The following is a 24,920-nucleotide window of genomic DNA, read 5'->3' on the forward strand; positions in this document are numbered from 1 at the left end:
ATTTTGGGCTCTACCAGTAAATTGCTGGTAAAGTAAGTAGTACGTATGTAAATTTGCTGGCAGTTAGCATCTGGTTGGTAGCTTATTTTCATTATAAACTGCCTCCTACAGTTGCATGTCTTCATATGCAAGTGAGAATAAATGAAAGCAGTGCATTTTCTAGCCTTAAAACCAAAGCAAAAAGCAAAAAAAAAGATGCTAAATCCATTATATCTGAGGGAATCTGATCATTTTCAAAGGTTTTGTCAGGAGCAGTGATTCATTTTGCATGCAGTCTGATTATTGCGACTTTAAGAATCATTGCTTGTGCTTTCAGTGGATCATTTTTATAAACCAAAAAGCAAAGTTGTTTAGAGTTACCCACGTAAATTTAGAGACTTTCAAAAGAAACTCAGAAACACTCAGAGTGCACACGGCTTTGAAATGATCTTCAGACCTCAGGTTTGACAACCTCCGTTGATGAAAAACAGTTGGCACTCGAAAGTTTTGTTTATATCTTGAGACTGTACAGTCAAAACAACTTGATTACATTTCTGTTTCATGGGGAAACTGTCAAATCTTCTCAGATTGCTTTAATAATGGTGAGTCACCCACATAGATTCCCTCCTTTCTCCGTCTTCAAAGCCTCATCCAGTTTCGTCTGCCGCATGTGATGAGGAGGATTTTCAGCGGAAAGGTTTTTATATTTCTGCCTTGTTTTGACTTTTATCTTTGGCAAGCGTGAGGTGCCTGTATGTGCAAGCTCCTCAGGCTGCGACAGAGTGTTTGTGTGTGTGTGTGTGTGTGTGTGTGTGTGTGTGTGTGTGTGTGTGTGTGTGTGTGTGTCTTTGTGTTGGTGTGTTTTTCCACCCCAGGTCACCGAGGTCCTTCTTGTAGTTCTGATGAGCTCAGCCCAAATCTGTTCTTTAATCTCCAGAAACTCCTGAAAAAGTCTTTCAGTGTCTGGAAACATTTCCCCCTCGGAGGTAAAATAGATGGAGGGAGAGGGGGGTGGGGGGGTGGAGGAGGGGGAGATGAGAGAAAAGTGAGTGTGTACGAGTAGAAAACGGGCGAGGCAGTCTGTTTTTTCCAATCTTAAGTTTTGCTGTCCTGTTGATCACCTCTCGTCTAGTTATCGAGTTTATCCTTAGGTTCCTCCTCGCTCTCCATCGCTGCCCTCTGGCCGTCCCCTCCATCGCATTTTTCACCTCACATCGACTTCCTGCTCGATCTCCCCATCAGTATTCGTCTGCTGTTACTGGGATGACTCGAGGAGGAGGAAGAGGCCACCGGTCATCTGCCCGCTCGGTGACCATACACGCTCTTAGCTGCGAGACTCCGACGCCGTTTGACAGCAGGATCCGGACTCCTCGGTCCTCCCGACACAGTCGGATACTGGAGACAAGCCTTATTTTATCGACCGCGAGAGTAGATTTTTTTTTTGAAGCATGCTGCGCAGTGTGAGTGTTTGCTGCTAATAACCTGTTTAACCCTTTAAGCTCTAAAGGCCCTCAATTGGGGGCCAGGGACTAAACTATTATTAAAATATGGACATATATACTGATATTTACACATCTGAACAAATCTCACAAGTGTTCCCTTTATTATTAAAAATATTTATTTTTATTTTTATTGTGGTTGCAGAGATATACTATTTTTTTTGCAATTTTCGAAGCAGAAACCTAAAAAATAGGTGTGTTTTTAAAGGGTTAAAGGTACCAGTGCAGTAATTTTTGTTTGGTGAGGTCACAGTAAGCCTTTGACCGAGGTGATGTTTTTCGCTAGATGTAATGAAATTACCTCCGGACGTTCCTGATATATCGAGTTCACAAGAATGGGACGAATCTGAGGTCGCAGTAAACTTTTCACCACCAAAATCGAATCAGTGCGTCGTTGAGTCCAAGTGAACGTTCGTGCCAAATTTGAAGGGATTCCTTCAAAGCGTTCCTGAGATATTGCGTTCACGTGGATGGGATGGCGACCTCTAGCACGAGGGCATAATGAATTCATCCGTTATTTTTAGCCCGGTCCCTTCTGGCTCCGTTCTGAAGGGCCACTACCCAGCAGAAGGCACTCCTAATCGAGGGGTACGGCCACGGGATGGGAAATGGGATCGGGCCTTTGTCTGACAGTCTAAGACTTTGATTCCTCAACAATCACTGGCTTAATTTACCTCAAATTTGTATGGGGATTCATGCTCTCGCAGAATGATTGCTAATGACTTTTCTGACCTCCAGACTTTCAGTCTAGCACCACAGACAGGCAATGGTGAAACATGATAATTAGACTAAGGCTCTACATTCACTCCCCCCGCCCAGATAAACATGGCTAGGAATGCAACCCACGGCCACAAACAGCCCACTCCCATTTTAAAACCCCTCAAAGTTTTGCTTACGGTTCAGCTCTAGGGATGGCAGTTTCAGTTGGTCGATGGGTCCTCTACTTTTGGTCCAGACTCAAATACCAAAACAATGTCTGGATAAATGACCGTGTAATTTATCCACACATTCATGGTCTTCAGAGGATGGATCCTAAATGCTTTCGTGATCCCCCTCATTTAGAATTGTGGCTGTGATTCCCCTGACTTTTCATTTAGCACCGCCATTTGCCTAGTACTTTTTTTACTGTCCAATTTTATCGTTAATTATCGAATATTTAAATGCTACAAATTAAAATTAAGATGATAAACATGTTATTTTACTCAGTAAACATTGGCATGGTCATTGTGAGCATGTTGGGATGCTGACATTAGCATAAGAAATGCTAGAAAAAGTTCAAAAACAAAGCTGAATTTGAGCCAACTAACAAAACTAAAAGGGTAACAAAAGAAACTCAATTTACGATAAAGTCAATAAATAAGTCGATAAACTCAATTTAAAATATTTATACTTTAAATTCTTAACGTAAACAATCAATACATTTGGGGTTATGTCAGTAGGAATGGATTCCTCGCCTTCTACGGCACCCAAGACAATTCATGATTGGTTTTCTACAAACTGTAATATCCAATCATATTCCACAAAGCCACGTGGATCCCTGTGGATGGTTTGGCCAAATTCTCATTTAGATACAGAAGAAACAGCAATGTGGAATTCATATTTTTAATATAGGGAGGATTTGTTTTATTTTGTATCTTTGTCAATCCATTAACAACCTCCCAGTCGTAAGGAGCAACGTCACCCTGCACATTTTTCGTGCTGTTACCGTCCAATCCTGCTGACTTATGCATGGCCTTTCTGGTGTATCATCATTTCCTCTACGGACTACATTTTTGTTTACTGGCAAGTAAATATACAAAAATAAAAGTAAACAGGATGAGCGGATTAATTTTTCCTTTTGACTTGAAGTGAGTTTCCTCTGCTCGCCTCTGTGATGTTTATTACTGCAGTCGGGGGCTCTTGTCATGCCGCGCAAACATTATTGTACGAGCAGTTACGCCGTCGGTTGTGTTTGGAATCGCTCCCGGCATGAATCCAAACAGCATGCTGTAGATTCAGCAGGGAGCCCCCGTCCCAGCCTCCGGGGTACGCACAGGAGGAGTCAGCAGACATGTCGCCGAAATGTGGGATATATATATATAAAATGCATGAGGCAAGAGATGCCGTTGGAAGTATGATTAATAAGAAACCTGAACAGAAGAGAGGTAGGGGAATATTCAGAATAAGAAAATATAAAAACAACAGTCAACAGCGGTATAGCGAGTTGGAAACAGATAGAAAGATTTTAGACCGGTAAGCATTAAGATGATTTGTTTGGGTGCTTGAAGGTCAGCTGACGCAGCAAACCTATGAACAAAACTTTGTCAGGAACATAATTTGTTTTCTTCTGCGATCGCTAAAAAAAAATTGCTTTTGCTGAGCCGAGTCATCTTACGAGGCGCGATCAAGAAAGTTCTTCCACTGTTGAGTGCAGCACGGCGATGCACAAGGAGCAGCGACCGTTCGGAGTAAGTACTCCAAGTTACATCACATGACCAACATGAGCGCCCGTGTCATAGCCATGTTTGCGACCGCTGCTACGTGCTTCGTGCACGCTCAGGAGTTCACCAAGAACCTGAAACCTGAGCAGAGAGCGCACGGGTACGTTATTGATCATCTAAAATGTCGCGATAGGGATCTTGGAATTTAACGCCAGTTACAGAAGTTTTAGATAAACGTACGGTACTTCGATCTCCATGGCTTTACTTTCCCCTCTAACGTACACCGCTGCAGTGGAAATGTTTATTTAAAGGTAATCGATGACCTTTTTTTTTTTTTTTAGGACGTGAGAGAAATTCAGCCACGGTGTTTTCCTCCGACACTCTCCTGCCTTCTCAGAGGTTCAGAGGCCTGTAATTGACAAAAGTTCAAAACTGCGACGAGTAAACTTGCAAACGGATGAACAGATTGAACGGATGTGTCGCGGCGAGATATCTTCAAGAAAGGCAGGCAGCAAGTGCAACGCGACGTGCGAAGCATTTTTTTTTTTTTTTTTACCTAACAGCGGGAAGAGATAAAAAAAAAAAGAAAAAAAAGCCAGCTCTGATAGATCGCTCGATTGATTGAATTTACTTGACAAATACACCAACTGACAATTAGCATTATTAAAACTATTCGAAAATGTACTTAAAAAACTATCCAGGGGCGGCTCAATAATAGTCAGTATATTTCACTTTTGTTTTTCAATTTCATGCCCAAGCAGTCAACCCATGTTGCCGGGTATATTGCACCATTCAGCCCGTGTAAGATTTATAGGAGCAATATAACCGATAACTCCTACTTAATGTCGCCAGTCCCTCCTCCGTCTCCGCCGTCAGCTCATTTTCATTCGCTTTTTATGTCCCTCTGCAGTGCGAGACGCTGCGAAGACCTCGCCGCCGTGAAACAAAGACCGCTTTTTAGGCGTTATGTGTTGGCGTCGTGGCCGCGAAGCTTGATTATCTAGAATTTACAATCGGGACTTTGATCGTCGGAAGTTTTTGGAATCGACGTCGGGACATTTCTACGAGAACAGAATCCTGAAATGTGATTCGGGGAGACGAGCCGTTTGAAAAATCTCTTTCGATCGAGTGTTTACCGATACGGTCGCGCTTGGGAGTCTGGGAACCCTTTTAAATAGGACGCAAAAACGTCGTCGGGTTTTCACTTACGTCGCAAAAAGTGGGCGAAAACCAATAAAAACAAATGAGACCAAAAAACATGAACGCTTGGTCGTTTATCTGTTTAAGAAAAACGATCCAATAGCGCGCATCGGCGAGAGGCGAACGTATTCTTTCTCACGTTTTCCGACTGTTGACGGTCCATTTAAAAGGATAAACACCACATCATCGGCCAAGAAGTTATTTGCAGTCGCGAAAGAAGTATTTTAACTCGAGGAGGGGAACAAAAAAAAAGAAGTAGGTGCAACCTCACGACCTCCTCCGAGGGTGAGGTATTTGGAGCGTATGGAGCTGTATTGCAATGGAATTCATAACTATTGCAAGCTTATTATAAAAGTGTTGCAAGGCCGCCAGACCTCTGTGTTCCTCCGACAATTTCTTTATCCTTTTTCTCCTCGGGAATTTCAATAGGGAGTGGCGGCACACAAAGTTTTAAAAGCTCCATCTGTGCAATATGAGGAATTTATTTCATTTTTTTTTTTTTATTGAGGTGGAGTGGAAACGGTATTGGTTAAAACAACCCTATTTTGTTTTTTTTGTTTTACTGGGGCAGTTTCATTTTCAGCCAATGTTAGCTCATGAATCCATGAAGATCCGTATCCCTTCCTCCGACCGTAATTCCCGCTCTCTCTTCCTCACGTCGGCGGCCATGATTGCTCTCGGTACGTTTGGTATTGCGGTGGGGTGATTGTGTCGCGAGGGTGAAAAGGACATTGTTCCTGTGAAAAGATGAGTGCTCCGTGTCCATTACGAAAACCTCGGGGAACCCATTACCCCCCACCCACCCACCCTCCGCTCCCCTCTCGCCGAGGATTACATGGATCAGATACCGAGGAGGGAAAAAAACAAAAAACAACAATACGCCGTTATCCATATAATGGCCTTTTTTTTTTTGCAGCACTCTTATGATCCAACTTTGCCCTCATTTCCTGCTCTCAATTTTTGTCTTTACGTGCCTCACTGCTGTCTCTCTGTCCCCCAGGGCCAGCATTGTCCAGAAGAGAATCATCTATTTCCAGGATGAAGGCTCTCTCACCATTCGATTGTGCGAGAAAGGTAAAGACAGCTGCCCATCATCTCCTTCTGCTCCCGCTTCTTTCCCCGGGTTCATCTTTTTCATCCTCGCCTGCTCATCACGGTGCCATTATCCCTGTGTTATAAGCATCCCCCCCCCCTCCTCTTTCAGAGCAGCTTACCTCCCAGTCTTTTTCATACCTTATTTAAAATAATATGAAGCCAATAGAGCCAGGAGTGGGGGGGGGGGATGGTGGGGGGGGTGAGGACAACAAAGCCCTGATGTCATGGGAATCTGAGCAGAATTGAAATATTCCTTTGTATTTGAGCAAAGAGCTGCACGCCAAAGCTTTTATGTTACCTGTGATTTCACCACCGGTTCTCCCCCCCAAAAAAGGGCAATAAATGGCGTCAGGGCTCTCTTCGTTCTGATGTACATATTTATTGTATAATAAAAAAATTAAAATTATAGAGTCTGGACAAACTTAATCTTGGGGTGGGGGGGATTTTACTTTCATAAAATCCTCCTCTCCTCCCTCCTCGCTGAAAATCTAATTTTCCAGGCTATTATGCAGGCCAATCAAGCCTCCCTGTTCAATCTGCTGACATAAGTCAGGCCGCCTTTCAACGTGTGGACTCGTTCTGCTTTGACTTAGATGTCAAGTGAGGATTTCTTCCAAATAATGTGGCGATTCATAAATATTCAAGCGATCCCCTTGACCCATCTTTGCAAAAAAACATCGGTCCGGGGAGCAGAGGCTTGAATATTTATGAGTCTGCGTTGAGGCTAATGTGTCATTTAAATACCGGTTTATTCCAAGGATGTAATTTTGTGACATTCTCACACGGTTCCAGATTCTAGTCAATCATCCGGTAATTTATGCAGGAGTGCACTGATGTCAAACCTTTTTTTGTCTGCCAACTCCAGAACTTTGTATTTCCCGTTAAGTCGTTACCTACAAGTGTCTTGTCTCGTCTTTGTTCGTGTTGTGTCGCGGTCCAATCCCGGCTCCCCCACCCGCCCCCCGTAGAGCGGGTGTTCGGCGAAGCCACCGAAGCTCCCGCCATGGAGTGCTGCGCTTGTGGAACCGCCAAGTACCGACTGACCTTCTACGGCAACTGGTCGGAGAAAGTACATCCCAAGGACTACCCAAGTGAGTACGAAGCGTCGCGCACTGTGCACAATTCACCGTGCGAGCAGAGAGCGCTCGGCGCGTACGCGGGACGACTCGGAAAGGTCTGGCGTGAAGCCAACATCGTGATAGTCGCAGTAAAAAAGAAAAAAAAGAAGAAAAAAAAGGGGGTTTTATTGTTGGGAAATTACCCAGAAATAAAACAAAATACGCAGGACACAATGAACACACTGCTGCACCACAATGTACGAAAGAAGTCAACTTACTGAAATATCAACTCTTGAAGAAACACACTTCTTTTGTTCAAAGTAAGGTCACTATTACTCTGAATAAATTCATGAATAAATACGAATCTAGGGCTAGCCGGCAGCTGGATGACCTTAACATAACAATGGGAAACGGGAAGAAGTAGCTCGCCTGGCTCTGTCTAAAGTTCGCTAAAGAACGAGGTGTCTTTTCTTTCGTTATACTATGTTAATTGGTATTTTAATCTGTAAAAAAATAAATCTGTTAAAACAGCAAGTTGTGGTACTATGATGGACTACTGCTACCTTCGAATAACTCAATAATAAAGGTCTCCGCTCGTTGTGTGGAGACTCCTCTAAATTACGGTTCCCATTGGCTCCTACAAAACCAAAAGCTAACACCTCCCGGTAGCTGCTGCTGTCACTTTTACCCCAACCGAATACGACACCACCACCGGGATGGTTCCTTAAGTTGATACCGATTATTAGTAGGACGGGGCATTTTTAACCGTAAAAATACCATTCGCAATTCGCCCGGGAGCCATTCGATTATTTCTCGACTATAACTGTAATCGCCGTTAAAAGGCTTCGGTGTTGTAGCCGGCTCCTCATTCAGTCGCTCCATTCCTGACCAACTTCTCTGAATTCAAACCACTCAGGGCGAGCCAACCACTGGTCAGCTCTTATCGGGGCGTCCCACTCCAGAGGCTACGTGCTGTGGGAGTACGGCGGCTACGCCAGCGAGGGAGTCCGCCAGGTCGCCGAGTTCGGCTCGCCCATCAAGATGGAAGAGGAGATCCGACAGAAGGTAGGAATCGCCGAGCCCTCCGCGGGTCTGTCGGTCGCTCCTGTTCCCATTTTGGCGACGTCCTGCCGTATGCTTTCTGACAGACTCCGGACTAAACCCGAGACCCGGTGGGCCGCGAGGAAAAAAAAAAAAAAAATCAAATTTCTCCAATCGTACTCCGATGTAGAGTCCCACGCCGCCCCCCCCCCCTCCCCCTCCCCCTCCTTGCCATTTGTCAGGGGCTATTACAACATACTGTGAGGTTAATGACAGGCTTAGGCAATACAAATCCAAAATGACACACACACACACACACACACACACACACACACACACACACACACACACACACACACACACGTTCATTTTCCTCTGTCTAAATGGCAGCTGATATACGTGCAATAACAGGGAAATTCCCGCATCGGGGCAAAGCATTTATGTGGCAACGCCTCGCCGTCTTAACCCCTCGTTATTCCTCTCGTTAAAGGAGATGCGTACGGACGGCGCCTGGCGCCGCTCAAAATCACATTCCTTGGGAGAACATCGGGCGAACTTCTTTTCAGCGAACTGTGCCTTTAGGGGATGAGATATTTTTGGAAGGATAACTGGATAGCACCCTGGGAGGACAGACTGTTTGCCTTAGCTCTTTCTCTTTTTTTTTTTTTCCTATGCGTGTGTGCGCACACGTGTGTGTGTGTGTGTGTGTGTGTGTGTGTGTGTGTGTGTGTGTGTGTGTGTGTGTGTGTGTGTGTGTGTGTGTGTGTGTGTGTAAATTGAAACGTAGCGCAGACGGCGAGGAGCGCATGACAGGACACAGCTGACAGGTTTGCTTGAGCAGGCCTGCGCGAGTGCGTAGGTAGGTCAAATGCTTGCATGTCTTTTCACATCCAAATATCAGACAATAGAAAACAACTCCACCGTCAGGTAATATGTCAAAACGGTGATACGGCGGCACTCGGTCCTCAGCAGGAAGACGGGAACGTCGGGCAAAACACACTATTTGGAAATTCCCCGGGGAACTGTCGGATTAGTAATTGACAGACGGGCGAACGGCTTTTAGGCGCGTTACCGCCACCTTCAGACGGGAGTAACGCACTACAACCAGCCGCTGATTGAACAACGGGAACGACAGTCGCGTACGCTGATCGGGATATTTTTTGGGGAAAACGACGCCGCAGTCACTCGCGTCGCAAACTCGGCGTCCGACTTCTAAAAACCGTCGCCTCGCAGAAATCTTCGTGGATCTCCGAGACGAGACATCAGACTCCGCTTGTTGCTTAGTGGCGGTTGGCAAACAGCCTTTGGGTACATTGCCGCCACCTGTTGACGGAAGTACAGCATTACAACGGAAAAAAGTGAGACACGGTATATACTGTTTGATTTTTTTTTTTTGACATTTTAATGACAATTCGAATCTAAAAATTCAAAACTCATCCCTAATAATGAATTTAAGTGCTGCTTTATGCGTCAAGGTCGTGATGCCCAAGACATCGTCGAAGGCTTTCCTCATGCTTTTAGGTGTAGAGGACTGAATCACTCAATTTACACTGAAAAAAGGGCAAAAAAACAAAAACAAAAAAACGTATTTTTGCACTTACTACACTGCAGACAGAATAAACTGATGTAAATGATTGCGCACGCTTAATGGTAAAAAAATAAAATAATGGAGTGCATTAAAGCAGCCCCTTTTTACCTTACACTAAAGCACTTTTTCCAACGTTGCATTCATTTCGCACGCAAACACATTATAAAAACAAGTCATTCGATTTAAAACCCTCCTGAGTGCACGTATTAAAAGACCTGCCAATCACGTGGAAATTATAAAAAGGTTTCAAATCTAATGTTTTTTGGGTTTTTTTGGTGTTTTGTTTTTTTTCACGGCCGGTGGGAGCATTAGGTTTCACTTCATCTCTCTACGTACCGACCCTGATTAACATGTTACATGTGTGTGAACCTACAGTATACATGCGTCTCTTTCTACCACACACACACACACACACACACACACACACACACACACACACACACACACACACACACACACACACACACACACACACACACACACACACACTCTCCCTCTCTCTTTTCTCTGGGCACTGAAAGGTGTGTCCCGGGCCATTTGCGAGGGAACAATAGCGTGTTGTTAGTGGGCTGTCAGCGTCGGTGTGTGCCTGTCGGTTTTGGTTTGGGCCGCTGCGTGGAGACATTATGGGCTGACGGACAGCCCTAACTCCTCTCTTGGCTGGCTCTGTCTGTCTCCGGCGGCTAATAACTACCCCGGCACAATGAAAACTTCAGCCCGTTTCACGGCGGGCCGAGATGGCTTGATTGTGTACCGTGCGGACTGGAATGTTAGCCGTCGAAGCCGTCGGATGAAACGGCTCGATTGTACGCCGTGCGCTGGAATGTCGGCTATTGAGTTGTCGTAGTAACGGGCGGCTCTTAAAGCCCTTTTTGTGTTATTATTTGCCATTTGAGAAGTAAAGGGGAAAAAAAAATGACAAACTGTAATTCAAAAGATTTTGTCTTTACAAAACACACGTGCTAATAAGGCCGAGGCAAGAATGAAAAACATTCTGTTTTTGAATAACTAGAATTGAAATATATATATATGTATGTATGTAGGAGCTGCTAAATGTCCCAAAAATAGGAAGTAAATAGTCCATCGAATGTTTTTTTTAGTGTCTGCCCTAAATACCAAAACCTGAAGGAGTATAAAACAGCAAATCATCAGCAAATCATCACATTGGCGAAGCTGAAACTGATCAATGTTTGGCATTTTTTAAAAGAATATTCATGTATGCAATGAATATCCTTCAGAATTGTTTGATCATTTATCTAATTAATGAATCTAAGACCAATAGATTCCTGCACTGAGGAACATTCATTCAAAGTACTGATATTTCTTGTGTTGTGCTAATGTGCTACTACGCTCACTGAATAGAAATCATTCAGCTGCTTTTACTCCAGCCAATAGTAGCGGAGCTTTTTTTTTGTTTTTAAGAATAGCTTCACAACTCTTCACCATGTCCGTGGTTTTAATACTAATAATAGTTCCATATTTATTTGAAACATACGAACTTGCTTTCTTGCAGAAAGTTAGATCGTGTATTTTTTTTGCATTCAGATTGTATCTGTGATTTTTGGAAAGTATGGAAAGCAAATAAAAACACAAGAAGCATGTTTGTTTTTGTTTTTTTTCTGAATTGGATCCAAACCACATTTGGAGGTGGTTTGAAATGAAAAAGTTGAACTCAAGTATTTAGTTGGCTTTTGTTGATAAAAAAAAACAATCATCGCCGTGGCAACAAATTGACAAAATAACCAGCTGTTCTGAGATTTCTATTACAGAGATTGAGATTTTTTTTTTCCAGCAAAATAACAAACAGTTCACTTTGGATTAAAAAAAAAAAAAAAAAAAAAAAAGAGGGAATTGTTTAATTCCATGAGAAAAACAATTTATTTCCCACAATTGAGGTGTAATTGTGAGGTAAATTAAGCAGCTCAAAACCGGGGTGCCACTGTTTCATTTTCAGCGTTTTGTGCGCGTCCTCGTGCGAAAGCACACTTCTTTTTTCTTTTTTTCCTTTTCACCTTGTAGGTAAAAGTTTTCTGGGAGCCGTTAGAAAATATGATCAATCTTTTTCAAGGTTGTACGTACAAGCAAGAGACACACACACACACACGCACGCACGCACATCTTTTCAATTTGCCGAAGTTCAGACTGGGTGAAACGTCGCAGTGGCCGCTGTAAAGGTGGGAAGCCGACATGGGTCAGTAATCCCTGTCTTAGCCGAGAATCCCAACCATCCAGAGGAGCAATCAGCTGTGGTGATGTGTGGACAAAGCCTCAAGACCAACCTCTCCGCAGCCCAGCGCCGGCCGGGCCCAAAAAGTAAGGGGGAGGAGGGGAGGGGGCGGGGGGGTGTATCTAATAACCGGCCAGAAATCACACCGAGGGACTTTTTTTTTCTTCTTCCTGTATGCAAATATTTAGACGCCGAATAGTTGTCGACACGACGTCGTGCTTCTCAAAGAAAACCAACTTATGAGCTCTCGGCGTCGGTGAAAACTCGCCTCACCGAGGCCGACAGGTGGACCGCTCGAAAAAGGAGAGTAAAAAAAAAAAAAAAGGAAACCCGCTGATCGTAAACAGCTTCCCGGTGCCAATTAAGAACAAAAACCTCTTTGTTTTGAATTCTTGAACGAGGGCCAGTAAAGTGCGTCGCGGCCTATTCGGTGAAAGGATCTTTCTTCAGATGTGTCAAATACCTCTTAACTGATCTTTCCCCCCCCCACAGACAAAATTGATGAATTAGATGTTGTTTTTTTTCTCCATCTGACAGGTGCCAACGTCTTTTTGTAAACGCGCACAAAGCACAAATTACCAGCTGTTAGGAAGCCCGAGGAGGCTAATTGTAAACCGGAGCCTGCGAATGTCAGCGGGGGTTTAAAACAAGACGAGATAGGACAGATTCATGTCCCTTTTTGGGGAAGATAAGAGGATCTTTTTTTTTTTAATTTTTTTTTTTATGTCACCACCTCTCCTGCTGGGGAAACAAAATTACACGGCACATTGCTTTGGAAATGTCACGCGGCGGCGGAGAGTGTAGAGCGATCCCGGGTTGTAAAATGTGAAGTGGAGTAAAAAAAAAAAAAAAAAAGTAATGCCGCGGTGCACTTGAGAGGACAAAAAAAAAAACTCTGTAGCTACCTAATTATTGACTCCGTGAGAAACCCCCGGTGCTCTCAGCCAGGTGGGATCACGGCGAGATCAGACGGCGGAAAATGTCAAGAGCTGCCGGGCCGACAAGACTTTTGTTGGGGGGGGGGGGGGGGATCACGGACCCCCAGTCAAATGACATTTTAATGACGTTAAGGCTGTTCTCCGCCTTCCGCGGTGATTTCAATTATCCCGAAAAACCTCAAAGGTCTACCGGGACTCTCGCTCACCTCTAAAAAAAAAAAAAAAGGATTTGTCAATTCTTTTTTTTAATTCTTTTTATTTTTTTCCCCGTAGTCGTGAAAAAGACATTTGACGTGCGATTCTTTTGCGTGGAAGCTTAACGTGTTTTTGTTTTTTTTTAATTTTTGGCGACGTTAACCTTCGGTGTCTAAAAACCCGAAAAATACGCCGTCGGGTCAGGAGCGCGACCGGGGTGTGGTTTTATTCTGACATTTGTGGGTGGGGGGGGGGGGGCTGCGCAACCGTGAATTCGTTCCCCGGCCCAAAAAAAAAAAAAAAAGTTCTTCAAAAACGACATCCACTCACATCGCTAACCAAAACGTAAGAAGTTTATCCCGTCGCTCTCCGTCCCCGATGACTCCTTCGATCCGTTCCCACGGTAACGCCTCGCAAGCAGACGGGTCGTCCTGAGGAGGAAGAAGAAGAAGAACGGGAAGAGGACCGAGAGAGCTGCCCTCCACCTTCATCTCTCCGCTCAAAACGCTGCGCACGTTATCACAGCTGCAGATACAGATAGATAGAAAAGGTGTGACACACACACACACGCACACACACACACACACACACACGCTACATCTTTGTTTTTGCAGCGCTGAAAAGGGAAAAGACAACACACGGCGCTCCGAGTGCCTCCGAACTCTTCCTCCCGTTCCTTTTTTCCTCGTGACACCTGTCAGATTAAGAGCCGAGGAAGTGGCGCTTTAAGTGATGCACTTTTCCCCCGTCTCCGTGCGCGCCTCGCTCCCCGCGACGTTTTGTCAAGCCGTCACCGTGGCGACACTCCGTCGAGAAGAAGCAGCGAGGGGCCATTTTTTTTTTTTTTTTTGGTAGTTGGCCAGGATCGCTGTTCGGAGGAAGAGGAAGAGGAGGAAGAGGAGGCGGTAGACTTCGCAGCTCCTTCGCTCGCACTGCATCTTCATTTCGTAGTTTGAGTCAAAGTCCTTTTTCGACTGCCGATACACTTTTTTTTTTTTTTTTTTTTTAACCATGCAAAAACTCTACATGAAATAAAAACCTATCTAAAATATAATTTTTCTCGATTTAATTTGAATTTATTTGCAGAAAAGTTTACTTTTACTATTTTTAAAAGGAAATATAAATTGATTGAAGTCGTAAATCGCGCGTTAATTTCAGTCATCAAACGCTTTTTTTTTTTTTTTGTCGTGAATTTCTCATTAGTCTGTTTCCTGAAGCAACAGTTATCACCATCTTCCATATGAACTATTAGCGTAATTATTTTGGGTAAATGGTAGCTTTGGTTAATTCGATTTTTATCAGATTATATGACTTCTCTCCGGCGCTCCACCGAAAACAGGCTGTTTTGTGTCCGTGTCTTTAAAGTGCTTCGATATCAGTGACCCTCCCCCTCTGATTGGCTGACTCTTTTCTGAGTGACACCTCCCCCCCCCAAACCAATCACTAGCTCGGCGTCGGAGTTCCTGCTTGGTGTTTTCTTCCGCGCAAAAGGTGCTTTGCGCTCGACACGTGACACAAGAGGGAGTTTTGTGACATCACAAACTTACAGCACAGTTGCTGAATAAAGGCATTTATAGCACGTAGACCTGCTTCAAACATCATAATAGAAATCTGATTTTACACAATCTAGAATAATGCGGTCTCCACTGCAAGCTGTATTTTCTGGGTTAAACAGAGATTTTGTTTCACATAAAGAGTGCTTAAAATAAAACTTAAACAACTAAAAGTAACACTAAATTTAGCATTTTGCGTGCTGGCCGACATGTTTTTGTGTTTTGTTGCCACTTCTGTTTTTTTTGTTAAAGAAGATTGCAAATGCATTTAGTCCGTAAAGTTATTATTATTATTCTTTTTGTTTTTTATCATCTCTACCGCGACAGCGCTCGCAGGCGCATGTAAGCACTTGTTGGGAGCGGCGCCTCGCATCCCCGTCCTCCCTTCGGGGGATACCGAGAGTGATTGGCAGGCTTCAGAAATGAAACGACACGCCGATGGAAACCACAAGTGGAATAATTGAATTTTCACGGCGCCATTGTTATTCATCGTAAACGTCTTGATATCTACAGGTGGGAGGCGTCTCCATCAATTCACGCTTCTCTCTCTCTCTGCCTCCGGGCACCTTCTTTTAATCAGATATGCATCATCTTGGATTTAAGAAAAAAAATAAATAAAAGAAAAAAAGCAAAAAGGAGAATATATTAACCTTTTAACCGCTATTAAAAAAAAGTTTTGTTTGTCTGGTTGCTCTCCGACGCCGGGCGCTTTTGATTCGACGGGAGTTTGGTCGGGCCGGTCGTGCGGCAGGTTGCTATGAAGGCGGGGCGGGGGGGGGCGGAGGGGGGGTGTTGTCAGCCGCACTATATTTGGACTTTAACTCTCGCTTGTCTCCGAGAGCGGGAGGTGGGTGGAAAATGAGAGACGGCTCAGCCCCGGTGCCGGTTTGATTTATTTATTTAGTCTTTCTTTCGCGTGTGCAACTTCCTCCATCTGTGAGCATCTTTGTGTGATTTGTGGGAGTCGTATTTTGTAACGCTATCTGGGAAATGAAGTGAGGGGTGGTTCAGTCGGGAAGCAGCTGATGACAATGGTGCATACACACACACACACACACACACACACACACACACACACACACACACACACACACACACACACACACACAGGCAGATATACACACACATCACGCCAGTGAAAGTCGGTCCTGGGGGGATTTTTTTTTTTTTTTGGAAAGCCTTTGGCGCCTGACAGACGGACGGCGTCTCACAACTGACTCTAATTGGCTGAGAGCTTCGGGAGGGAGACAACTGGACAAACGATGCGGAGGACGGTGACTGCCCGAGATGGGTTTTCGAAAAAAAAAAAGATCCCGTCTCCTCGCACCTCGGCTTGTTCTACCAATTAACGACTGTGAGATCTTTTGTTTTGCGATTCCGACAGCAGCGTGTTCGGTTTATGCAGCTTAAATTGTAAAACAGATTTTTTTTTTTTTTTTTTCTCACATCTCAAAGCTGTCGGAGAAACAACCGACGTTACGGTCGAGTCACGGGACGAAACAGGTGTCAATCTTTTTGCATTTAATCGTTCGTTTTCAGTCGAGTGAAGTAGTCCACGTGGTCATGAGCCATCTAAAAACGGACGTCCGACTTCGAGCGCCAACCGAGGCCTCAAAGAATATATTCCACAATGCGACTAAACTGCCACCACATATACACGTTAAAGGGAAACTGTACTCTGGACTCACTACTGTCGAACCTCAACCCCTTAAACTGCTGAAAACCAGCAGTGACGTCACCCGTCGGTTTGTTGAACGGCCGTTGTGAAGCCTCGAGGTCGGAATTTGGCCGGCGCCACCTTTGCTAGTTCGGAGCAGGAAGTGACCATATTTGGAGCGAGCAGGTGGATCCGACTCGATCTAATTGGAAACCTGACGGTACTACTACATTTTATTGACCTACAATTTTATGAGACCGGTTGAATGGGAGTCTATGGAGCCACAGGCTTCTTTTTCGGAGCCGACCTCCAGTGGCCATCGGTGGTATAGCAGCTTAAGGCGCTTCCGCTACGAAGCCACGTCCGCTTGTTTTTTTTTTTTTTTTCATAATTGAAACATGACTTCTGGTCCTAGTATGGATGCCCGGAAGGAAAACACAAATTCAAACAAAAAAAAAAGTCAAATACAGACTTTCGTAAACGGCGTCGGGCAGGATTAAAAGGACTAAAAGGACTAAGAGAGCGTTGCAGCTCAATTACATTCTGGTGTTCGACAGGAATGACGACATCTCCCGCAGACGCATCTCACGTCTTTCATCTTAAAGGCTTTTTAACGCTTCACTTTGTAGCGTAACTTCGTTTAAAGCTCAATGCTCAGATGGACCGAGGGGAATTTAATTTTTATTCTTTTTCTTTCAGAAGTCATCGTCGTATCCTCTTTAATGCCGGCTCTGAAAGTGCCTTTTATTCCACAATTTACCCACGTTGAAAATCCTCAATGCTTTTTTGTGTGTGTGTGTTTGTGTTTAAACCGTCTGTTGAATTTATAAATTATCACATTTCATATGTCACGATGCCGCGGTTTCCAACGTACGGTATGTGATCCTCCTGGTTTCATGAACAAAGTAGATTCAGTCTAACAACAACAAAAACAAAACATTAGTGACAGCAGAGCCAAAGGGATAATCCAGTGATGTATAAGTGATGAATTAGATTAATAGGATTGTGGTTGTAATAACGCTTGCCCGGTCGTAAATGTTTAATAAGGTATTTTAAAAATGCACGGCGCTGACAGAGACCGGTGTCCACGATGGATCGTTTTCACTCGGGGGGGCTAAAGATCCCCCGAGTCAGCAAATCAATGGAGGAGATTGAGGCTGTGGCGAGACAGTTTGTGAGGGCCCGCCCGGCACCGCGGGGCCCGTCCTTGTCCTTGACGCGTCTTACTTTGTTTTATTTTGTTCGGTCATTTCACTTCCCTGTCAGGGCTTCTCCCCCCCCCACCCCCACCGCCCCCCCTGCCCACCGCCCGGTTTTGTTTTGTTTTCTCAACGACTGTTTCCCAACCTCCGAAAGTCCATCTCGGCATTCGCACGGTTTTATCGGACCCCCCCTCCCCCGAAGCCATATCTTTGCCCTTAAGTTCGTTATCTACATCCTCCGTCGTCGATATTGATCCTGTGGTAGGGCGTCGACGAAATGGACCTCCACCGTTTTCTGTTTCAGCTGTCGCTTTATACATTTTGCATCTGCAGCAGCGACTGTGCTTGTGTGTGTTTTGTTTTTTTGGTGTGTGTGTGTGTGTGTGTGTGTGTGTGTGTGTGTGTGTGTGTGTGTGTGTGTGTGTGTGTGCGTGCCCGCGCCTCCCATCTTCCTCTCCTAATTGTGAATTTGTATTCATTAAAAGTCACGCTCGTCCACCAGGATGCGAGTCCGCTCCTGTTGTTTGTGTCGGCGCCGGCTCCGTTGGAAGCGGGTCAGGATTAACGGCGGCCGACCGCCCTCTCCGCTCTGCCATCGATAATCGCAATCACATCGTGAATCCCCAATTAGCCCCCCCTCCCCCTCCCCGAGCCGCCGGGGGCCTCCCGGGCCGAGATCCGAGCCGGTCTCGGCAGGTTTTCAAAATAATGAACCGATTTTTATTTTTTTTTATTTTTTAAAGCTATTGGCGCCCGCCCCTCCGTCGGTTCTCATCCTAATTATTCGTTTTCCAGTGTATCTCATTAGCGGCGGGGAGGAAAGATTACGTTTCTTTTTGCAGCGAGGTCTCGCAGTCGGTCGGCAACAGAAAAACACCGACGGCCGACGGGAGGGATGTACGGTAGCCTGTTAGCTTCACACGACGACCGGGTAGAAATGTCGGGAGTTGTTGTTGTTTTTGGGTTTTTTTCTTATAACGAGACCGCGTCTATCATGTGTACCGAAGCATTAACTCCCCCCCCTCCATCCCCTCCCCATCCCCGACGCATGTTAAACAGTGCCCCGTCTTGTCACATCCACGCCTTCTTCCTTTGGTCGTGACTCCATCTGCTTCCTTTTCTTCCCGCTCTTCTGCCGTCACTGTTCTTCCCTCCTTTGTTATTCCTCTCGCCGAACTTCCCTCGTTTCCTCTCACCAAACCCCAGCCGTCGTACTATTATTCCATCCTTCTCTCTCGTGTTTCCTTTTTGGAGATGAACCCCAAATGACGACGGTGAGGAGCTGTTTGCTGCACCGTTGCCCGCCACTGGTTTGGTGTACATAAGTCACAAAGAAGGTTGTTGTGGGGAGATAAAAGTGAATAAAAAGTAAGTTCAATTCAACCTGCCATCTATGTTGCATAAGTTTGTCTACAGAAATTAAGCGATGAGTATTATTGAAAATAATATCGGATTAAAAACAACAGCCAGAGGGTTCGATTTATGTTCATTTAACTCGAAATTGCTGTGAAAAATGCAGATTTGTTCAAGAATCATGCTTATATTCACGTATGTTTAACCGCAGTTGAGCTAAAGTGTCGCGGCACGCGGCGGAAAGCAGGCGGTAGTTAAAGTCGCGAGGATTCACCCCTTCGATGTCCGTCTTCGTAGCGGTCGGTCCGACGGTTGCCGAGACGTGGAACTGAAAATAAACAAGTCGGTAAATTGTCGACCTCCATAATTTCCCGCTTCATCCGCCGTCGATCACGAACGGGTGCACTAAATTTAAAAACCTTTGTTGTTTTTCGGTCCGGTCCGACAAAAAAAAAAAAAAAAAAAAAACGACCGCTGTCGTCCGCTCGTCTCCGGTGCAGCTTGAAGTTAATGATCCACCCGCTGGTCGTCGTTAACGGCAACCCGCCGGTCGTCGTTAACGGCGACCGTTGCCTTGATTGCGAATGTATTTTTTGCAAAGTATTCTCTCTCTCTCTCTCTTTTCATTCCCTCCGTGTCATCCTTGTCGCTCCGCCGTTGTTTAACACTTATCAGCCGGATATTGGGGCGCGATCAGCGCCCCCCTTCCCCCTCTCCCACCCTCCCCCGCCCAGCCCGCATGTCAGCGCTGACACGCGGGCTGGCATTTACTGCGTGATGGCAGCTTGACACCAGTTCACATCCCTCTTCATTAGGGACGCCGGAGCCGGTTATATTTTGCGCCAATCAGCCCGGGTGTAATCAGTTGTGTTCAACACAGCAATCTAGCGCCGTGACAAGATAATTACCGAACGGGATCCCGAGGGAGACGTTTGTTGTCGGGACGGACCGCGGGGACTCGAGTGGAAGTCGTAGCAGCATTTGCACCTTTTTCAGAGTGCGGGGGTAATGATATTTCCATCATTATAATTTGTTTTTTTTTTTTTTCTTTTTCTGTTCGGGCTGTTTTTTTTTTAGAAATGAAGAAGTGGAAATGTTTTTCCAGCGGCGTCACTGCGAAGATTTGAGCGGTGTTTAACGCAACACGACCGAGAACCGAGTCCTCGCACGAGTGCTCGTGAATAATCGTTAAGATGTATTTTTACTTGACATTTCGGAGGAAAGCGTGCTTCTTTTTTATCCCACAACTTTCATCTGACGTGAAGTTACTTCCCCAGAGAACGTGTTTTTTTTCTTTTTTCCTGTCGCAGCTCGACTTCCTCACCACTTCCTGTACCACAATGGACGAGGGTAGACCAATTGTCGAGGTCAAGAACGACGCACAATACCGTTTTCGCAAGGCCAACGGGCAACATGTCAATCATTTCCTTTTCTTTCTTTTTTTAAAGCCCTTTGTGGTTCTGTTGGTGCTAAAGGCGGCGAGTCGACTTGTCGCGCCTGTGTGTTTTCAGCTCAAGAAACTTCTTGGAATCGCACATTTTCTTAAGAATTTCCCCTCAAAGTCAGGACTAGGTCGCGGTAAAGGTAGCCAAGTAGCTCTGAGCAAATTATCGAATTGTTTTTTTGTTTTTTTTCTCTTGCAATGCCGTCCCCTTGAGCAGACCCGTTTCCTTTGCAGAGAAACGTTCTTTCCGCTATAATTGGAAAATCCGCCATTATAATAGCCATCAGCCGAGGTGCGAGCGGACCTCGCAACACGCTTAAAACCCATTTGCTAGATCTCAACGACACACACGATGAGTTTTGGTGAGTAATCCTGAATGTAAAAATAGTTTTCAGACATTAAAATTGACACACGGAAAATATACTTTGCATTGAATTCGAAAGCAAAACCGAATAGATTTGAATTTGCCTTTAAGTTAAGGACCTTTTACCACGTAAAAGATATTTTTCATACCGCGGGTTACACGGTGCAAGGCATTTCAGAATATGACATATTTCCCTGTAGCTGCTGTAAGCCTTATGAAAGTTTAATGAGCAGGAAAATAACCTGTTAATGTATTCTCTGCTGGAAACTCTGGAGCGGCAGGAGCCTAAAAGAAAAGAGCACAAACAGCGCGAGTGCTGGCTTTTCCTTTTCCGAGTCCTTCTCCAGTGATCGGTCTATCAGTGGCCGTAAACATCCGCCTGACAGGCCACGCCATCAAAATCCATCTTCCCAATTACTTCCACCGAAGTCCGTCTTGTTTCTCTGGCCTCAAAAGGTTCCCCTCCGGTCCACCGTTTCCCATTTAACGGCTTCCCCGGGCGGCTGTGAAACTTGGCTGGCAAAAAAAAAAAAAAATTCTCTTCTGTCCTCCCTCCCGAGTTTATTTATTTATTTTTTCCAAGCGGCCATAAACAAAAATCCCCGCGAGCGGTGGCTTTATTCCGGCGACAGGGCCGAGGGCATGGAATTCATCATTCGCTTTGACTGAGTTACACCTCGGCTCAGCTCAAGGTCAAAGCAATTACTGGACTTTCGCTCCCTCGCTGACCTCCCTCTTCTCCCTTTTTCTCTCCTCTCGCCGCCAAACTCTACTTTTCTTCCGACCCCGCTCCCCTTCCTCCCTCACCGCTCCGAACCAACGCTCCTTTCTCTGCGACGTCTGTACTTGTGCTTTTGGTCCTCCCCCCCCCCCCCCCCCCGCCCCCGACTCCCCCCCCCCCCCGCTGCTCTTTTTCAACTTCGTGAACTTACTCCAAACTCTTACTTCCTCGAACCGACGCTGTATTTCTTCCGAACGAGCGTCGCCCTGAAACATTTGATCTTTCTCGTTCAAAATGTTCCTTTCCTTGAGAGGTTTTTTTTTTTTTTTTTTTCTAATCAGAATTGAGTTACTTGAAGATAAAGTTCATAATCTTGGTTTTTATTGGTTTCGTATACCACGGTCAGGTCAGCAGCAGCAAGCTGATGTTCTGGGTGTAACTCAAGTCTCTGATTATCTAAGATTGATCCCTGAAGACCGGTTTGATTGAAGAACACTGCAGTGCAGGATTTCTAGATGATGATCCTGATGATGATGATGATGATGATGATGATGATGATGATGATAATGATAATTAGCCTCCAGTTTCGGATTTTGGTCGTCGCTGTCTTGCTGGTTTGGAGCCAGCAGCGACCATATTTGGACGAGCTAGGTGGGGGTCCAGCGGGGGATCTGACTCTGTGAGATTGGAAACCCGAAGATGCTACGTCCCGCCCACTGATAGCGGAAACCCGATTGCACAGCAGGCCTGTCAATCAAACAGACACGTCAGCCAAAAACAGCTTTTTTTTTAGGCCTAATATCTAATTAATACGTTTCAGGACGGACCGCCAGAAAACGAATAATACATCGACTCGTACTTCATGAGACAAGTAGAACGGGAGTCGACGGAGTCAGAGGCTTTTTGGAAACAACCTCGAAGGGAAGACCACGAGTTTGAAAACGTGAAACTCTCCGAGGCTAGCGGCACAATGCTACATTAGCTGCCACCTGCGTAACACACCTGGATTTCTTGTGAAGCACAAAACTGCACACTTTTTAGTGTTTTTAATTCGATTAAAATAAAGAGTAGAAACCAAATTAAAATTTAGGCTATAAGTATCCATGGCAGAATTGCTCCCGGGCGCCTCGCATAAATTATAAATCCAGCTTTAGACAAGCCACACAAATTGTAAGATTTATGCTTCACCTGGAGAGATCCAATATTATAATTCTGTTTTAGAAAAACTTAACGCTCCGAAAATGGGAGCAAAGCGGTTCGATTGAAAGTTGCTGGCGTGGTTAACGGCGTGGCAGATCATCCCTAATTTTTTGTATTTTGTTTTAAGTTTTTTTTTAAATGGAAACTCTCAGTTGGCATCGTCTTAAAATAAACGTCGACACCGTTGAGGTTCAGAGATGTGCCGTTATCTGAAAATGTCGCACACCCTCCGGCCGAATCAGATTCGATTGTTCATCGTAGCCATGGCAACGATAAATGAGAGAAACTTACCAAGACCTTTTACCATTGAGTCGTCAGATCAGTCTTTTTTTTTTTCTCTCTCTCTCTCTAGGTCAATCTGGGTTTTTCTATCTACGACAATGCAACACAAAATGAAACTGCCAGAAGCAGTTTCAAAATCATCACCGTTGCTTCACCAGAGAAAAAGAGCCCGTTCTCAGTTGAGCACATAATGACCTCCGCCTTGTTCCTAAATTACAGCAAAAAAACAACAACTGCAAAAGACTTCAGTTTTTGATTAATTATATGGAAAAGGCTGCATTCTTGTCCTTGGGGAAAAAAAGAAAGAAAAGAAAAGAAAAGCCAGAAGTTTCTCGTCTCAAAACGCCTTAAACAAAAGAACCACACGCCGACCAGGTGGAAATACCTGGTCGCCCTGCCACCCGTTCCTCTTGCCCCCCCCTCACCCCCACGGGTCCCTCCCCTAAAAAAATATAATAAAAAAAGCCTTTGAGGTTTCTTGGATGAGTGTCGGCTGGATAGCAGTCTTTTAAAACGTCGTCTCCATTTCCAGATCCATTTCAAATGTAAATTTAAAAAGGAAAAAAAAAAAAATAATAATAAAAGGTTCTCTGCCAAAGCGCCCGCATTTTCTTCTATGGGACGACCGCGGCTTCAAAAGCGCTTTCATGCCTGTTGATTTATTTTCATTGAATTGACAACATCTAATTTCTTATTTCAGCTTCAAAGTGTGTTGGGGATTTTGTGTGTGTGTGTGTGTGTGTGTGAGTGTGTTTTCTCATCTATCACAATGTTTTTTTTATATTTCGGTCTTTACATTATATTACTGATGAAAATGACTTCTTTGCTTGTTTGTTCGTTCACACACCCCCACCCCACCCTCCCCACCCCACCAAGCTGCCTCGAAGTTAAATGCCTCGGTAAACACATCGCTCTTCCACCGCTAAGAGGTGTATTAGCACTTCTTTTTTTTTTTTTAATCCGTGTCGACGTGCTTTTTGCTCCTCATTTATCCTCGTGTAAATACTAATATTCGGGCATGTACAGGCTCTTCCGTCAGCGTACGCAAAGCTCAGATCTCCGCCTCGTTCTTCAGCACGTTATTAATTGCGGCTGTTCGGGTTCCTCGGTAACAAACGGAGAGAGAGGTTCGCCGAGACGGAGCCCGACAAAAGGGTCCACGCCGACTTAATGTGACAACGTTTCCTCCGGTGAATGTGTCACATATTACACCTGACACCTGGTGTGATGGATTACCAGAGCCCCAGGCTGGAGGAAAACGCACACACAGGTGTGTACACACACACACACACACACACACACACACACACACACACACACACACACACACACACACACACACACACACACAATCATTTCGTCAAAGAATATCTAGAGAAAAAAAAAGGTGCGCACACGGTACCGTGGCTTCGGCGCTGTCATAAAACGCCGAGCCGCGCCGTTATCGCTTTGATTCTTTGATTCAAGTTTTTGTCCATTTTACATCATATTTTTTGCGTTTTTGTTTGCGTCCTTCTGACTAGTTTGAAGGCGGCGGGACTCTCTGGAATCACAAACTTCCCTCGTGTCGATCGGGAGTAAGAAACCTTTGAATCCAAGTCCGATGGCCCAGAGGGGGGGGAGGGGGCATTTCTCTCGCTTCGTTTCCGTGGCATCAAATTCGGCAGTTTGGGTTGAGAACTTTCAGGACCGGTTCGATAACATCGGTGACGCCGACCCGTCGTTGTGTGTCTGTCATTTACGAAACAAATTTCTCATCGTGTCGTGATGTCACCAGTTGAGCCTCTAACTCGGGGTCGGGCAATTTCTGACAAACTGGACCATTACATTGTCTTTTGTTAAAACGCTGCGATGGACAATCGATGACTTGAGCTTCGGAGGGAGTGGGGTGTTTAAACATAAAC

General features: G+C 45.0%; 1 protein-coding gene across 1 annotated transcript in view; it reads left to right on the top strand.

Annotated features, from left to right (window-relative positions):
• spon1b (spondin 1b) overlaps nt 1-24,920 on the top strand; it is a 72,632-nt gene that overhangs the window by 18,980 nt on the left and 28,732 nt on the right. The window contains exons 4-6 of the mRNA XM_069715192.1: nt 6,099-6,172; nt 7,162-7,284; nt 8,168-8,316. Coding sequence (XP_069571293.1) covers nt 6,099-6,172; nt 7,162-7,284; nt 8,168-8,316 — 346 coding nt within the window. The remainder of the gene's footprint in view (nt 1-6,098; nt 6,173-7,161; nt 7,285-8,167; nt 8,317-24,920) is intronic.

Source organism: Brachyistius frenatus, unplaced genomic scaffold, assembly GCF_029030835.1.
Source record: "Brachyistius frenatus isolate BFR_SWC_R1_liver_20210118 unplaced genomic scaffold, ASM2903083v1 Contig_139, whole genome shotgun sequence".
NCBI lineage: Eukaryota > Metazoa > Chordata > Actinopteri > Embiotocidae > Brachyistius > Brachyistius frenatus.